The sequence below is a fragment of the Diadema antillarum genome, unplaced genomic scaffold (assembly GCF_040938485.1).
Source record: "Diadema antillarum isolate AM-2024a unplaced genomic scaffold, OU_Dant_1.0 seq00000160_RagTag, whole genome shotgun sequence".
Lineage (NCBI taxonomy): Eukaryota > Metazoa > Echinodermata > Echinoidea > Diadematoida > Diadematidae > Diadema > Diadema antillarum.
In genome coordinates, this window is record NW_027271231.1 from 190,490 (window position 1) to 209,089 (window position 18,600).

Here is an 18,600-nt window from a genome sequence, read left to right on the forward strand (position 1 = left end):
ACTTATTCGAGAAGGTAATGACCATAGCATAGATATCATAAACATTACAAACATGAAACAAAAGTTAGGGTGAGCATCACACAGTGATACCCTGTACTGTACATGTAACAGAAAATTAAAGAGGAATAGATGGTGATAACATGCGGGTTACGGCACACAAATGTATGGTTATCAATATCTCGAAGTCTATAGACTGTCGCGGTATCTGATCATTTGTTGCATATACTTTAAAACAGCATGTTCCCATCGATGTCAACGTAATCGAGAAAAGAAACTGAATCAGTGGGTATAGACTTCTCTGTGTTTGATAGAAACACATACACTGTATATATATACAGATCACAATATTCACTTAGAAGTCAGAGAGGACGAAACTATAGGGCCTACTCTGCTATTTGTCTTCAGTAAACTGTGATACAACATACATTATGGCACTTAACTATAATTGGTATCGGGTATAAAATGTATACATATGCTAATTACGGCTGACTGTCACCTTGTCCTCCACATGAATACTTTTCGGCTCTATACTTTTTTCAACTGTACCTGTTTGGCAATGGACGCCATCGAAACCAAGTGGGCAGATGCAATAATAGTCGCTGATGGCATCAGTGCAAATTCCGCCATTTTCACAGGTGACATTTCTTGTGTGGCATTCGTCAATATTCACGTCACAGTCGTGACCTTCGAACCCAGGGGGGCATGCGCATGCGTAGCCGGTGTTTGATGAGGAGCAGGTAGCGTTGCCGTAGCACGGTGATGACAAACAGTAATCCCTTATTAACTCGCAATAACGGCCAGTGTATCCGAGCGGGCAGCAGCACGTGAAGTTCTGCGATTTCGACACAAAATATAAAGTAATTAATTTCACTAAACTGAGGTGCCACTGACACGTGCAGCAAAGACAAAAAGCTTCGGCGAAGTACAAAGTCTAATTGTTATTATCATGACTATGCCCATTTGGCTTACAGTACCACAACGGTTTACAACCTATCAAAAATCTGTAATCAATTGGGCTAAAATGCATCGTTCTCTTCAGATAAGCCCGTCTTTTAGAATGAAATGCGTGATTGAACGAAAGAACTTAACTTTTATAGGCAAAAGTATTTAATATGCGATATCCCACATTATGTCTGAATTTACTTCATTGAATAGGATTAAACTTTTACCATTACATTTGTATTAACTTATTAACGCAAAATTGAATATGCCCGGTGTACATGCAATTAGCGCAATTCATCGTATAAATGCATATTACAAATACAACAATGAAGATACTGTAAGTCTGTAGTACAGATTGGCCCTATTCTTCTACTAATGTAACACAGACGACATCTGAATATCAAAGTGAGAAATATATATTTTTTTTGAAGATGAGAATGTGAAGCCTCCTGATTTGAGAGCAATGCTTACCGACTTGAGGTCTATGCAGGAGGCCCCATTCTGGCAAGGATCCGATGCACAATCAAAGAGATTAATCTGGCAGTGTTCGCCGGTGAAACCGTCCTGGCAACGGCACGTGTAGGAGTTGATCCCATCGACACACTTTCCACCAAAACGGCAATCAGCTGACCAAATCAGTAAACAAATGCGAAAAAAAAAATGATGCAGACGCTTTCTCCCATGAACAGCCCGACCTTGATTACCCAGCTATCTCTTGTCCGAACTTCTTTATCATCCGGACTTGTTCACACGCAGTGAAAACGAAAAAGAAACAAAAGTAATTTCACACTCAATTAAAACTCCTAAAAAAATCACATGATTTACCTATAATGTAAAAAAAAAACCCTTGCGTGAATTTTATATTTCAAAATGTTTTGATTTCCGTGACCATCTTAATAGGATAGCAGAGATCACACCACGCTACGAACCAATAGCATGTATAGCTATACCCCTGGGTCGGCAGTTACAGGCAAAGGTAGGCCTATATAAACATTGTTTCTCGAATATCGGACCAGATTAGTTATCCGGACGGGTGCGTTCTCGACTTGGCCGGATAACAGAGAATGTCCACACAGTATGTCATGAATGTGAGGAAAGAAATTATAATATTCTTTCACTGCCACAGAAAGAATTGATATAATAATAGCTATTGCACTGCGCCTGAGAAAAAATAAAGGAGACTGCCACCATAACATACTGAATTAGAGTTGATTGGCGACCTCAGCAGAGAAGGGAAAGAAATAGGAAATCTGTAAACATGTTTGCAAAAAACACCAAACACCAATCTCATTCCTGGGATAAATGTGAAACTTCAATATTCAAGAAATGAGATGCCTTTACGCAATATGTTGGGCAAGGTATTAGTGTCGATTTGTGCTTGTGTCGACTTGCATTTGTGTGTGTTACTGTGTAAGATTGTGATATGTGGATAAATAGAGCAGATGAGGTCGAAATGTTGCGATATGACTTGTGAATGAAAGTGGCTCTCACCTCCAAGGCAGTCATCGGCATCGTTCTGACAGTTGACGCCATGGAATCCCGGAGGGCAACTACACTGGTAGCCGTTGACTAGGTCCACGCAAGTGCCTCCATTTAAACACGCATCGTTGTTGTAGCACTCGTCGATATTTACCTCGCAGTTCTGGCCGGTGTAGCCGGGCAGGCAGGCGCAGTGATACCCCCGTGGAAGATCCTCACACGTCGCTCCATTAAGACAGGGGTTGCGTCCGTTGAAGTCGCACTCGTTGATGGCTGGACACGGCGGATAAATTCATTGAAAAATGAAGCATTTCAGCACGACGGGATAAGTGTATGTGAGTGCGATGGTGTAACTCACGAGTCCTCAGTCTGATATTTTGGGAAGTGGGTTCATAATCAACGAAATTATCTACTTTCACATCATATCAACGCAATACATCTCCAGTCGTTCCTAATAGATAACCCCTATACTTGACAAGAGAAAAATAAATATTACTTCATCACATACGCAGTTTAACTTCATCTCAGATCGATGTCAAGCGATATTTAAACTGTATCGGCATTTACAAATTAGAAGAAACGAAAAGTAAATCGACAAAAGAAAAATAAAAGAAACCAAGCAGAATTTAAATCTTTAAAATCTGACGTATGAATCAAAGAGGCTAGCGAGGCTAGCAAGCAGTATCGTTTTCTTCAAACCTTGGCAATACTGGATAGCATGTGCTCCAGCTTCGTGAGTGAATGTGCCATCAGGGCAAGGTATGCACTCAGTCTGCTGGGAAGCTGGTTGGTACGAGCCCCGAGGGCACGGCGTGCAAGGGGCAAAGCCGGTGAGAGACGTAGAACCTCGTGGACAGATTTCTGATGACGCAAAAAGTTGGAGAAAAACAGCGTAATAAGTTACTTCTAAAAACCCGTCCTTTTTTATAATCAATCACCCGCCAGTTTTTGTATTGAGCAAAATGCCTTTATATGAAACCTATCCGTTTAATGTTACATTCTGATGCAAAGTCAAACCCGCCCATAGCGGCTATCCAATGGGGACTGAAAAAGAGTAGCCTTTATAAACAGGTGACCGCTATACACAGGGTCTCGAACATTGGCTTTTTTCCCGGGAGTATTGTTGTATTGGCCTTATACACAGAGTTTTCAACACGGCTTTTTCTCTCGAAGGAATTGTTTTAAGTGACTGTTTACGGCAGGTGACCGCTATAGACAGGTGGCAGCTAAGGCAGCTTTGACCGTATGTCATATTTTTGTCTAGTTAAGTGCAATTTCATTTCTTTCTTTGGTTACTCTCATTACCTCCTTTCCTTTCTTCTTTTCCCCAAATTGTTTTTGTTCTTGGAAACAAACATAATGTATTACTCTCATAAATACTACTATCAGTGTCATCATTATTGTCATCATTTCCATTCTTATCATCATTATCATGAGCATCACTATTATTGAGTGGTTTTTCTATAGATGCTGCTTTCACTTTTATTGAAAAACAAATACAGAAAAGACGGCTGCTTTATGACGTTCACCTTTTGCTTTTCTTGTCGGCGTCGATTGTACGCCGTAATAAGACAAAAATATGAGTATATCTACAACTAAATACCCGAAGGCACACGAACACATTGTACGGCAGGACGGTGTGACTGAAGTGTATAGATTTCTCTGATCTTGAAATATTAATGATTACTACATGTAGATCTATATCGATAACAAAGAATAAAAATACCTTTGAAGGATCTGAAAAAAAAAAATCTGACAGGCAGAGGGTAAAAAAGGGAAAGAAAACTTCGGATCTGATTCGATATTCCTTAGGGCCGGGACATGATTTTGAAGGCAGATCTAAACACCACAGCAAAAATGATCAAGGGATCGCTACTTAAAATCAAAATGATTAGATTTTGTTAGAATACGCAGTATTGTATTTTATTTTTCCTCTATCTTGTAAAACATATTTGTAAATGTGTGTATTTTCGGTAAAACTTTATCATGCCATATTCTCAACATCACTCTGGACTGATCCCTATGTATATGTGTTTGTGGTTACGTGTGTGTGTGTGTGTGTGTGTGTGTGTGTGTGTGTGATGGAAGTGAGGTAATTCATCAGCGTAGATACTCTCCCCTTATAGTATCCACTTATCAGAGATCTTTCTTGGAGATATGACTATTTTTATTGTTAAATATTGCCGTAATGATTAAAATTTGCATAAGTTCCTGTGTGGAGATATTCCGAGCTCCCCCTTGGAGACATCCAATATGACCTCCCTCGTGGAGACATCCCAAATGAGCTCCCTCGTCGAGACATTGTACTGTATATCTAATAATAATGTTTGAATTGATTAAGATGTAAGTACGATAGTCTTGTATGTCAGTATTGCCTGGGGCAAATTATTAGTTTTTATAGGGTCCCATTTTTTCTCTCTTATTTTCTTTTCTATTTAAAACAACAACAAAAAAAAATACGCATTTTGCCACATATGTAGATAGCCCAGCCCGGCTGGACACGGGACTGGCTCTGATGGGGCTTAGGTCACGCCGAACTAAAAAGAGACAACCATAGGTAGCAGCTCCATGAACAAACTACCTGTACAGTGATCTGTGGAAGAGGCGCCGACTGTCCAGGTGGTCAGGCCATCCGGGCAGGCCATGCAAGACGTGCTACCGCGATGCGGCTGGTACGAGCCCTTGGGACACGCAGTGCACGATTTGATTCCCGTCCTCGAAAAGGTACCTGGCTGACACATGGCTGCGGGATATAATGTGGGGGAGATATTGGACAGGAAAATAATGATTTCATTTCGCAGACAGAGTGGCCAATATGGTGGTACCAAGTGTACTTTGACAGTCCTCTTTGAGAGACAGACTTGGTCAACACATTTGAATATAAGCATTTGATATATTCAGGCCAACCATTATGTAGACAAATATTATTTAGACCAAAATTTGTTACTGAAAGCAGGAAACGTTTTTCAGAAGCCTGTCACGATATAATATTATAATACAACTACCAGCTCTGCATCAAAACTAAATTCCAAGTATTGACACGCATTCAATGGGACAATGAACATTGAAAGGATACTTATGAGAAGAAGAAATAATACCCATATTCAGTCCATTAAGACCTGGCCTATTATCATTCCTAATTCACAGAAATGAATAATGCCGTGGATTTCTCATTGAGTGTATGTTCAGATGTTTGCATTTAACTATGTAAATCACTACTTGTGTTTTGGTGTACCGCTCTAAAAATATTCTGTTTCTTCTTTTTCATTTTTCATTTTCCTTATATTGAACTACTCTGCAAACGGACGCTGATAGAATGATAACGACCTAGTGTTCCCTTTTCTACTGAGCTGGACAACAATCGAGATACTTAATTTTGGAACATTACGCATGATTGTAAAGGGTTGTCATGGAATGGGGAGTTTTCGACATGGACACTGGTAATGATGAATAGTTTGATGAATATATTTATTACGATATCAACATTATCTTCGCAACCTGGGGACTCGTCCTGCGAAAAAAAAAAGATAAGAAAACGCCATGCATCACGTACATTGCAGTCATGTTCAAGTCTCTGTTATGAGGAGGGCATCAAGATTCATATGTCTTGGTTTTTGGCATTGGTTATTCTTTTGTCTTTGTCTAGTTTGACCTCTCAGCATTATTCTTATGATGATCGTATTTGGAAAACATGGAAATAGATTTTTGAATATGATACCTACAGAGTGACCAATGTGCACAGCAGTTTCGCGCATTCCAGTGTTTACATCAATATGGAATTAGCTGCTATTGCATTTTGTGGAAATGCAGTCTTTAATTTGTGTTGAGTGGATATTTGGCTGAATTAACTCTAATTTCTTTCCAACCTTTGCACTTTTTAGCCGTTCTGCTTCCCGCTGCGGCCGTTGAAGTTCCCTCGGGACAGCTGAGGCACACTGTCCGGCCGTACTCGTCTTGATAAGTTCCCTCGGGACATCTCTCGCAGGTATCAGATGTCTGGTTGTGTCTTGTTCCCGGTGCGCATGGCACTGTATAACACATACACACACACACACACACACACACACACACACACACAAGCACACACCCACACAATAAACAACAGCACACAAACACAAAGACATACACACACAAACAAAAGAGAACAGGAAAACAGATGACTCATGTTAACTTATTTTCACACAGTTAGGACTTTTTTATGACGCATCTGTATCACGCATGTCAGTATTCTTATGGCAAAATGCATTTTCATCACAATACTGCGTACATTATTGTGTCATGCATGCATGATATCGTCCATGATTTCTAAAAATTGAGTTTGAGTTAAAATTAATTTGCCACTGCATTTAAAAAAAAAATAGACTTGGACAGACCATACCCCCTGCTTGTAAAAGTAATAGAAGAAGATTCTGGTCTTACAGCACGAGTCATTCGATAAAACCAAGCCAGGATCACAAGGGGCTGAGTAATATTCGCCGACGGTGAATGTTTCTGCGGCAGGCAATAACGGAACGTCGTCCACCGTAACAGTGAAGTTCCCGGATGTCACCAAGTCTTGTATCGACGTAACGAGGAAGTCCAAAGTAGCTCGAGTATCGAAGATCGGCGGTGCTGTGGGTGCGCCCTAGATAGACAGATGTTTAATACCAACCACTGTGTTAGGTCTTCGTCTACTTCTGTAACATTCGGCAGTCAACTACTAAGTACTTAATAATAGTCGACATGTCAAACCTATTTTGGCAAGTAGTTCTTCCAAATGACTATTTACCCGGAACTTATCTGTACAATTTCCTTTGAAAAATATAAATGCACAGTAGTACAGGGAATGAAATGGAAACTTTAGACTCTTGTCTTCTCTCGGCTGAAAGGTACATTCGTTATTTCCTAACGCATAGTTAATTGCGATCTTCCGTTCAACTCGCACTCCTATAAGAAAATTATTGAAGATAAGGTATAGCACACTTTATAAGCATCTGTCACCAGTTGTCAAATCACGCAAGTCCCTAACTCTACGATCTTGACAGTAATTATTGCACTTAGAGCATAAAACATCACTGTCAGCCAAGCATCGAAGTTTTACTAGGCAATTCAAAATGCTATTGCTATGACTGTAACAAATTTTGAGCAAAAGAAAAGAAGATTGGTGGTATGATACTGCTGGCATAATTACGTCATTTACGAAGAGCCTTGAACCCGATTTGTGCCCTGGAATCATCATGATGATTGAATCAATAGTACAATAGTATTGTAATGAAATCCAATGATCCCTTTAGCGAGTAACCAACATTCTCTCCTCGATAACATATCTTGAATATATCTTTAATTATATATTATATATATATATATATATATATACGAATTTCAGTGCAATTTATATACTCAGCAACTTATTTCTTTGCAAGAATACAATGTACAAAGAACTTTGGTAAAACAGGATTTCTTTAGGAAACTTTTTTTTTTTCATATAAATCCAATAGATCACATAGAGACTAAATAAAGTAGATTGTTGCATTTTCTTGTCCGTGACATGTTTCAATTTATAACGATTGTCCCCAGTCCTGCAAACACTTTAATTTATAAAAACCTGTTGAAGTACCTCGTCCACGTCTGCGAAGTTTGTGTTTGACGTCACGGATGACGTGAAAGTCAGTGTTAATATGTCATCAGTAATCGCCTGTCGTTTGCGTCGATTGCGTTGACCACACGTGATATTGAGATCCTGAAAATTGCAGACGGAGTGAGGACCACAGGACGTGCTAGTTGTTCCAAGTTCCGACAACAAACTGCGGAAGTATTTCCCGAATTTATCCGTAATTTGATCCAAAGACGTCCGCTTACATTTGCCACGGTAAAACTGGACCGACAGTCTAACTTCCGCTGTTCTAGCTTGCGGTTCTGGTAGAAATAAAGCGCAAGAGCACTGTCAAACTCAACTTGGTTTTTATTTGTTTTTGTACTAGATTTTCTCTCTTTTGAAAGTAAGAGAGGATTGAAAGTCATTATTTTCTGATATCAGGATTTCATAGGTTTACGAGAATTTTTTTACATCGTATTTTTTTGGCAATTTTGCTTTTGATCAATTAAAAAAAAATATTTTGAATAGTCAAATCTTCGAATTTTCATGGTATTATAGAAAAAATACCGCACGCATGCAGTACTATTTGTATTCACAGGCCTCGTCTTACCTCCCTGGCCTGACTAAGTATTTATTCTATGTTGATGAGAGTTCATTAAAAATTGAAATGTATACTGGTCACGTGTTGGTAGGTGAAATGAAATCCTACAACCACTTGAGACAGGTATTCGTAAAACCCGCTATAAATTATTAATACATGTCATTTGCTAATGTACATCTTTATCTACTAGAAAGAAAAAAGGAAAAGATTAAAACAATGTATTCATTTATCTTTACATCTTGTGTGAGATTACTTGTTATGAAAAACTTTAAATCAAATACTGGTTAAATAATTGAGTCAAGGGAAGTATTACTATGAGTTATTGTTGGCATGACAACATACCTTATTTGTCTTAACATTATGGCCCGAATTCACGAAGGTGGTACAACTGAAACCATGATATAAACCATGGACAAAAACTATGGAGCGCCAAGTGTCGCAAGGAATATTTCGTTACGAAAGTGGTCATTTCGTCGACAAAATGACCGTTTCGTTGACGAAATTATCATTTCGTGGACGAAATTATCATTTCGTGGACGAAATGTTCATTTAGTTACAAAATGTTTTCATTTCGTTACAAAATAATCATTTCATCAACGAAATGACTGATTTCGTAACGAAATATTCCAAGCGACACTTGGCGCTCCGTAGTTTTTGTCCATGGTTTAATAAACCATGGTTTCATTTGTACCACCTTCGTGAATTCGGGCATTTGTGTCTACAGTCGATACATCACTTAGATAATACCTTGGGGTTTTCTATTCATGATGGTTATAAGTGTTTGTGTGTGTGTGTGTGTGTGTGTGTGTGTGTGTATGTGTGTATGTGTGAAAAGTCAGTTACCTATCTTGTGTTTTCGTATAGACGTGATGTGCTTGTGCATGAGTAAAGAAATGCTTTTCTGTTGTCTGTCCATTAGGATGAAGGACATTTTTTTTTATCATTACAGTTCAGTGACACTTGGAGTTTAACTTTCGAACAGGGAGCTTTAGATTTGCGACGAAGACGTTTGAGACGACGATTGCGTTGGCCGTTCTCCTCTATCCCTGCGTCATGTATAGGTGCAGCCTACACAAAGTAAAATGGCGCTCCAATACATGATAATTCTCGCTATCGCCAATGACGTAAAAAGTACCCGGATGTGGCTTTTTCGTCAAGATTTAGTGCACTTGGTAGCAAGGGCACTTCCGGCGCGGGGCATAATTTGCACAACGCTAGCGTGCGCGTACGTGTACCTTACCTATAGCGCAGCGCCGACCACGGATAGTAGTACAGTAGCTTGTAGGCCGCTGCATGTGTACCGCCCGAGCCATCCCCAGCGAGTGGCGCTGGCCAGGCCTGTCATACTCGTACACTGTAGTCCCCGTCGGTGGCCGGCCTTGCATTAGCATGCACCATAGACAGAAAGATCCGTCTGTCCGGAGGACTCCTAAAAGAGTGGAGATCGGAGATCGGAGATCGGAGGGGATCGGTGAAGCCAGACGCAGTCTCCGCGGAACATTCCCCGACGGACAGATACAGACCGATATTTCGGTCAACATGCACCACTGCACGCAGCGCATACTAGTAAGCTAATTACATTGTACATAACACATACCGGTACGGCGTACTGCTTGATCATGCGATCGATGTGCACATCACAGATCAGTCATCTCTGCATACGCTGAAAATATGCTGGAAAATATTCACCCACCTGGATATACAGTATAATTATCGTCATGGAATGCCCATCTTTTTTTTTTCATTTGTTCTCTGTCGAAATGTCGCGAACGCAATCGGGAACGAACAGTGATCTCGAACTTATCCTGTCTCCGAAGCAATTTCTTCCAAGTAAGTACGTACAATGAAGCGTAGGCACTAGGCCTACTACCTAGTGCTACTATAATACATGTACTACCACTACTAGTAAGTCGCGCGTGCACGTACTGCGCTGTGGAGTCACCCGCAAACTTCACCCACGCGGCCACGTCACGTCTCGCATGCCAGTAAGGGTCCTATATCTGCAGATTTTTTTCATTTATTGTCGTGCGAACAACACATGGCAGCTTCGCAGCAACAACCAATAGTCGTATTAACAGCAATTTCTTAAGAATGGAGAAATTTCAAATCATATTAAAGCTGTAATTCAAGTCGAGAAAACCGGAAGTACACGTAGAATACAGTCGGTTGTGTGTGTAAATAGCATTAGTCACGTATCACGCGCGTACGAACGGAAGTGACTTTGCTACCGGACTATCCCATAATGCACCGTAAATGACGCTTAAATCAACATCCGGGTACTTTTTACGTCATTGGCGATAGCGAGAATTGCTGCCAGTAGCTCTCTGCGTCGTGAATTTGGTGCAGAACCGTCGTGAAAACTCAGACGACGCAAGATCGATTTTCAAAAGCGATCTTGCGCATGCGCAGAACAGTTTTTTTTTAATATATATCTATGAACATCCGCGTCGCAAGTCTAAAGCTCGCTGTTATCAGAAGGTCAATGACCGTATTTTTACCTGGCCCAAGGAAAATGCAACCCATTACTTGCATTGTTAGACACGGCAGTTGTGGATCCGAAGAATTATGATAACTGTGTCCAGGTGTGCTAAGGGGGTACGTTTTGTTAACGATGTTCTAGAAACAGATGGAAAATTTCTTTCATATTTTGATTTTCAACGTAAATACAATGTACAAGTAAACTTTCTTCAATATTATGGTTTGTGTAATGCTATTCGATTTGGTTATAATAAAAATGTCATACCTAAGATTATGGAACCTACATGTATTATCCCTAAAACATTGCTTTTAATACTGAAAGTGAAAAAAGGTTGTGCACATATCTACCAGGCTTTCTTGAAACATAAGACAAAGGAATGTAAAAGTCTTATAAAATGGAAACAGGAGTTTGATTTTGACAATATCATTTGGAGTTTTTATTACCAAATTCCCTTTTATTCAACTGTTGATGTAAACATGAGATGGTTTCAGTTCAAGATGCTAAATAGAATTCTTTATATGAAAGACGCTTTATTGAGATTTAAATTAGTAACAGATAACTTATGTACTTTTTGTAATAACAGCGAAGAAACAATTATGCATATATTTTGTTCTTGTATATATTCAAACGAGATATGGTCAAGGCTTGAGCTTTGGCTGTCCCGTAATGCTATTCATATTAAGCTTACAAATCAAAATAAATTATTTGGTTTTTATGGACGTAATAACAGTGCCCTCAATTGCATTATGATTATAGTAAGGAAAGAAATTTTTACAGCCAAATGCAAAAATTGTTTGCCAGTTTTTGAACAAATCATGTCAGCGATAAAAAGTTATTATGATATGGAAAAGTATATATGTAAAACAAATCTGAAAGAAAAGGAATTTATGAAAAAGTGGTTACATTTTACTAAATGTTTCTGATTGTGTTTTCTTATGAAATGATTTGTCAGGTAATTTTCTGACACTTTGAAAAGAATTTGCAATTTATAATTGATTTTTGTAACTGTTTGCTGTTCTTATTGTATTTAGAATGGCCAAGAATATCATGTGTTAAATCTGCATGTACATACATATCTCTTTTTGTATATATTTGTGTGTATGATATTATTCAATAAAGGAACCCTGTGGAAGGGGAAAAAAAAAACTGTGTCCAGGTGTCACCACAAAATTGCACTGAACTGTACGGTCGACGTCTCATTCTCTGTAAAGTGCAAGAGTCCTTTTATTGTTAAAAATCATATAATAAGATAGAAAGTCTGGTAATGCTCTATCTAAAACTCTTGGGTGGTACACCCCCAAGATTAATTCTTAGACTGTACCAGAAATATCTTACGTGAACAGTCTGGCCACGGCATCTGAGCTGGTGTACTGGTTGATGCGGAGAGCCACTTCCCCTGGCTACAGTTGTAATATCGTTCCGGTAACTCCACAAATCTGTACTTCCTGTTGCAGAACATCTTGCAAATTTGTCCTCCGAGTTGCTGGGTGCAGGCTACGGCTCCGTTGAGTGGTGGAGGAAAGGGCGGGCATGAATACTCTGAGGTTGCAAAGAACAAGAGCCTGGGAGATGGATCTCAAAGTCCAACACAAACGACTAGTATACAAATAATGAATGTTCATGAGTGTAATGGACAAAAAATTTCATGAGGTGAAAGATGAAATGATGATCCCTTCAACGAGGCGCATCCTTGTTGAATGGATCAAACATTTCATTTTTCATCGAAAGAAATATTCTGTTCATTGCACGAATGAAAAAAAAAAACATTTATTATTTGTTTTATATAAACGCCTAAAGTTGATCCTTGTCATTTTCTTTTGATGTTTTGTTAATTTAGAAACAAGAGAGAATCTGAGATTGCGAGGGTTCTCACTAATATGAGCGCTTGACTCTAGCGCACTGTCGCATACACACTGCAAACGCAAGCGTTTTTACACGCGTCGTGTGTCGGGCTCTCAGCAAGCGTGCAATGGAAAAATCGCATGGATCAAAAATTGCACGGTAAATGGAGCCACAATTGCACGTCATAGTGAAATAGCCCGAATGATCAATGTTAAACAACCAATCAAATGAAAAGGACCTCTTCAGGCGTTATATAAAATTTAATGATAAGTAGGCATGGGTAGGCGTACTACTTATGATCAAGTACACATGCAGCTTTTGTGTGTATGTGTATGTGTGTGTGTGTGTGTGTGTGTGTGTGTCATTTCAGAGTAGAGAAGAATCCTCTAATAACTACAGATGAATTCGACTTCAGAGCACTGTTTAATGGCCTGGCGGTCATAATGGGGGGGGGGGGGGAGGAATTGCAAAGAAGAACAAAAGCACTTTCAATGGCTTACGAAATTAGCCAGGTGCGTTGCTATGTCAGTGCTTAAATCATTACAATACTTTTTGTTTTTTTGGTTAGGCATAATTAAGGCTCGGTCACAAATGCATTTACGAACTGCTACGAACGCCGTACAAACGATTTTAAGTCAACTTCGTAAGATCTTCTTTTAATAGGAAGGCCGTACGAAATCAGTGTTCATAGACCGTTCGTAGATCGTTCGTGAGTTCATAGCCTGGTCGATTGTCTTGTCCAAGATTTGGTCACAAAGGTTCGTACGAACGATGCGTTCGTACGAATGTCACTGTTCGTACGAATTCTGGAGTTCGTAGAGATTCGTAGATGGGGCACCGATTCTTACGGTCTTCTTACGAATTTCGTACGAACGCTGTTTTCGATTCGCAAGAATGACTTAAGACCTTCTAGAGAAATGATTTATGGTCCTAGAATTCTTATGTTTTCCGTGAGAATGCCTTGAGTTATTCTTTCGTCAGACTTACGGCCATCTCACGATTTTTTTTTTTTTTTTTTTTTTTTTGGTCGTAAGATGGTCGTACGTGCAACTCACGGTACTCTCAAGTCATTCGAAGAAGATTTACGATCTTTTTTTATATAATCTTTTGTCGGGTTGTTAAAATGACACTGCCGTGTCCTGTCGAAAATTCTGTAACAGTTTAAAGTTTTATACTTCAAGATGGCAGTAGTTCAAAGGAGACTACAGCTGCAGCTGTATCTTCAAGTAGCTTTCCCTCTATCACTCCTTCCTCCTCATCTCCCTTCTTTCTTTTCATCCCCTTCCCTTTTCCCTTTTATTGCCTTCCCTTTTTGGTCCCATATTTAACAGAAATGCTTTCTGTTCGAACACCTATCTAGAACAAAATGAGGATTACAACTTCCCACGTTTGGCTTTATACCCCTAAACTCAACAGTTACAAAAATATTGTGTCCCTACGCATTATGAGTCCCTTACGAACGCCTTACAAACTCGAAGAGTTGTTCGTAAGAACGCCGTTCGAATCTCCGTTTGTAAGGCATTCTTACGAAAGACGTAAGAGGCCTCTATGAACGACTTAAGGCGTTCTTACAATCATCGTAAGAATTTAAGGCTTCTAGAATTGTCCATCCACCCTGCAAAATCTTGCGTAGTTCTTACGATGTTCGCACGACGTTCGTACATCCGCCTTGCGAAGAGAGTGTTTCGTACGAAGTTAAAAAAAAAATCTTGGACAAGACCATCGACCAGGCTACGAACTTACGGTCTACGAACGGTCTACGAACGCTGGTTTCTTACGGCCTTCCTAAGAAGATCTTACGAAATTGTCTAAAAATTGTTCGTACGGCGTTCGTAGCAGTTCGTAAAGGCATTTGTGACCGAGCCTTTAGTACAAAACCCTCTCTTCGCAAGTCGGATGTACGAACGTCGTGCGAACATCGTAAGAACTGCGCAAGATATTGCAGGGTCGAGAGACAACTTGTAGAAGTCTTAAATTCTTACGATGATTGTAATAACGCCTTAAGTCGTTCATAGAGGGCTCTTAAGTCTGAATGCCTTACGAACGGAGATTCGTACGGCGTTCTTACGGACACCTCTTCCAGTTTGTAAGGCGTTCGTAGGGGACTCGTAAGGAGTAGTACACAATATTTGTGCAACTGTTGAGTTTTAGGGGTATAAAGCCAATCGTGCGAAGTTCAAATCCTCACTTTGTTTTAGGTGTTCGACCAGAGAGCATTTCCGTTGAATATGGGACCAAAAGAGAAGGCAATCAAATGGAAAAGAGGAAAGGGAATAATAGTAAAGAGGGAGATGAGGAGGAAGGAGTGAGAGGGGGAGAGTTGGAGTAACAACCTCCTCCTCCTCTACTTGTAGATGCAGCTGCAGTTGTAGTCTCCTTGGCACTACTGACATCTTGGAGTATAAAACTTTCAACTGTTACAGAATTTTCGACAGAACAAGGCAACGTCTTTTTCACAACCCGACAATTATATATACAAAAAAATCGTAAATCTTTTTACAAATGATTTGAAAGCGCCGTGAGTTGCACGTACTACCATCTTACGACAAAAAGAAATCGTAAAATGGCAGTAGGTCTGACGAAAGAGTAACTCAAGACATTCTCACGAAAAACGTAAGAATTCTAGGACCATAAATCATTTCGTTTCTCTAAAAGGTCTTAAGTTGTTCTTGCGAATTTAACAGCGTTCGTGCGAAATTCGTAATAAGGTCGTTTAAAAATCTGTGCCCCATCTACGAATCTCTACGAACTCCAGAATTCGTACGAAGAGTGACATTCGTACGAACGCATCGTTCGTATGAACCTTTGTGACCGTAGCTTAAGTTTAAAAAAAAAATCTTGGACAAGACAATCGACCAGGTTTCGAACTTACGAATGGTCTACGAACGGTAGCTATACTTAAATCCCTCCATTAGAAATTTGTAAACTGGACTATAGCATATCATAATGTAAATTGTCTTGATATCCTGTGGAGTGCCTGTGATCCGATTTCTAGAAAATAATATCTGTTGCTATCGCTTGCAAACAGCAGTCTTAATTGTCATCAACTTTTATATTTTCAGTACATGTACTCTTTTTTGCTTTTCTAAGGAACTGCAGCCTGAACCCAACGTAGTTCAGTTTAATGTTTCCAGATTAGCATGCCTGTACAGTGACGGGGCATTAAACTGCACATTAGTTGAATATGAGACTGTTCTGAAGAAAACAATTTTCACACAACAGTAGATATATAATGTACTCTTAAATGAATCCCACAAGGATTGAAACAATCATTCCCCAGCATTCCCACTGATTCCCACTGATCAGTTACTAGCCATCCCCTTTAAGCCATATGGGTTTTTACATGATATTCAACTGTAAAGACATTACATTGGTCAAAAGGTTGATAAGAAATGCAATAAATTTCATTTACCAGTGACTCTCACGGTAAACTCACACGTCTCCTCGTTTTGGGACGGATCAGTTGCAGTGTATATGATCTCATGCTCGCCAATCGGAAACGCTGAACCGGAAGCGTTCTCAGGAGGGGTGATGATCACGTTACCAGAATTGTCTTCAAACACTGGGTCATTCCAAGTGACGATGGCAGTGGGCAACGCAGTCTGCTCGTTGATGTCATCTGAACAGTTCTGGACTCTGGGGTTTTCTTGATCTGTGTTACCATGGTTACGGGAAAGATTACGAAGTTACCCCTCTACTTAGGATGAATATAAAACAACGGAACAACTACGACGACAACGCCATTGGCTATATACATGAGATAGCAATTGATACGACATCTAACTCTGTCTAAACGGATTCTTGCTACCCGATTGGTCAACTGCTCATCACGTGATTTTCGCTAAAAAGGTACACTGTACATGCAATTTCAATGATCGTAACCTGGTAACCATTTGCTACATTGTCTTATATAAAGATAATTCCACTAATGTGTTTACACAGCGTTGTTGCGCGAAGGAAATATTTCATTGAACCTGGAATTCGGCCTAGATTACAAACGCTGTAGGCTGCATTAACATAATTCTGGTTTACATAAATTATAACCCAATCAGAGCAGAATGATTTTGTAAACCTGTATCTCTACTGGAATAATTTTTGATCAGTAGATTTTACTTGTTCCTAGCTTAGACGAACTATTGAAAGTCTTTAGAACAACTGACATCGGAATGAATAATTCGTAACTACTGGGTTTCACCGATAACGGCGGCTTTCTCTGCAGACTTTTTTTTTTCTGGAAGCTCCATTGTTTGGTATCTGTCAGTCATTACTGGCAGAAAACAATTCTAAAAAAAGGAAGATTTTGACAAGCACAATAGGTGATACGCTGATAGCATATCACCTAATGAATATCTTTGAAAAACAGTTCGTTGGTATAGCTCATCACCTGATGAATATCTTTGAAAACAATTCGTTGGGATAGCTCGTAGGACTGGCCATTTGGTTTACCGTTACATGGAAATGTTTTGCTTCTTACATGTCGAGCCGCAGCGCCAGGCAGCTGCTTGACTCCTCTCCTCTACTATACCTTTATCTGCTGCTTTAGGCCAACTTCTTCAGTTCATCTTGTTACCAAATTATGTGATATACTACACTGACCTTCCTGGACAAATTTCCTTGGAAATTGTGACCTGGTTGTGCCACATTTTGTGAAAATGATTTTTAATCTTGGCCTTCTTGGGATTCTACTTGAAGTGGGAATCCATTCTCCACATACAACCCCTGCCTAGTCAGCCGTGCAAAGGGAGCCTACAGAGTCACCTGAACAATAAATGTCATGACCTGGGTATTTTTCACTAATTCTGCTGTACGTACGTGTCCTTGCAAGAACAAAAGCTATCTCATCGATATCATTTTATATCATACTAAATAAAAATACCACTAATAATAGAGAACTTCTTTATCCAGGGTAGGCCTCTTTAGTGTTGCCACTGCTCTAGAAGAGGGCCCTTTCATTATTATTACCCTAGTGTTGCCAGGTACCCGTTAAATACACTTAGGTCAAGCAAGAGGGACATGGTGGGTAAAAACAACTCGTCCAAGGACGTAAGCACTGGGCGGGAATCGAACTCGCGTCCTCCGATTGGGAGTCTGGAGCTTATTCACTATGCCACAGCGCTCCCATAGGAGTTTCTGTTACAATCTTTAAGCTACAATGGATTACTTGATTCAGAAGAATAGAATTCTGATCGCAAATACACACGTTGAGTGAGAACTCGTCACCTGTAATCTCCACTGTGAAGTTGCACTGGGCGGTGTGCCCCGCCATGTCAGTCGCAACGTACGTTACGACAGTAAGCCCGATATGGAAGTGGTGCGGCGGGTTGTGGCTCCCGACAAGATCCGGCCTTATGCCGCTATTGTCAGTCGGCACTGGTACCATCCAGTTTACTTCTCGTGTTGGCATGAAATCATCGGTGGTGTCATTGATACTGCTAGGGCACGTCACTTCAGGGGGCAAGTTATCTATCGATGAAAACAAAATGATGGAAACACAATATGAGCTCGCAATTGGCAGAAAGACACGCGTTAAAAAAAATCCCTGTCGTAATCAACGTCGCTTGTATAGGGATGTGCAAAAAAGTTCCTGTCAATAAATACGTCGAATGACATTAAAAACAATGAGGGAACGAATAAAAAAATTCTATTCATCCATCCATCCATCCATCAATCATCAATCAATCA

At 39.9% G+C, this 18,600-nt stretch overlaps 1 protein-coding gene across 1 annotated transcript in view; it reads right to left on the minus strand.

The window, feature by feature from the left end:
* Positions 1–2,089: 2,089 nt before the first annotated feature.
* LOC139727933 (sushi, von Willebrand factor type A, EGF and pentraxin domain-containing protein 1-like) overlaps positions 2,090–18,600 on the minus strand; it is a 31,545-nt gene continuing 15,034 nt past the window's right edge. Inside the window, exons 6-15 of the mRNA XM_071638904.1 lie at positions 18,139–18,381; positions 16,331–16,570; positions 12,412–12,615; positions 8,018–8,316; positions 6,841–7,045; positions 6,288–6,449; positions 5,003–5,164; positions 3,121–3,282; positions 2,434–2,694; positions 2,090–2,103 (exon numbers count right to left, since the gene is read on the minus strand). Coding sequence (XP_071495005.1) covers positions 2,090–2,103; positions 2,434–2,694; positions 3,121–3,282; positions 5,003–5,164; positions 6,288–6,449; positions 6,841–7,045; positions 8,018–8,316; positions 12,412–12,615; positions 16,331–16,570; positions 18,139–18,381 — 1,952 coding nt within the window. The remainder of the gene's footprint in view (positions 2,104–2,433; positions 2,695–3,120; positions 3,283–5,002; positions 5,165–6,287; positions 6,450–6,840; positions 7,046–8,017; positions 8,317–12,411; positions 12,616–16,330; positions 16,571–18,138; positions 18,382–18,600) is intronic.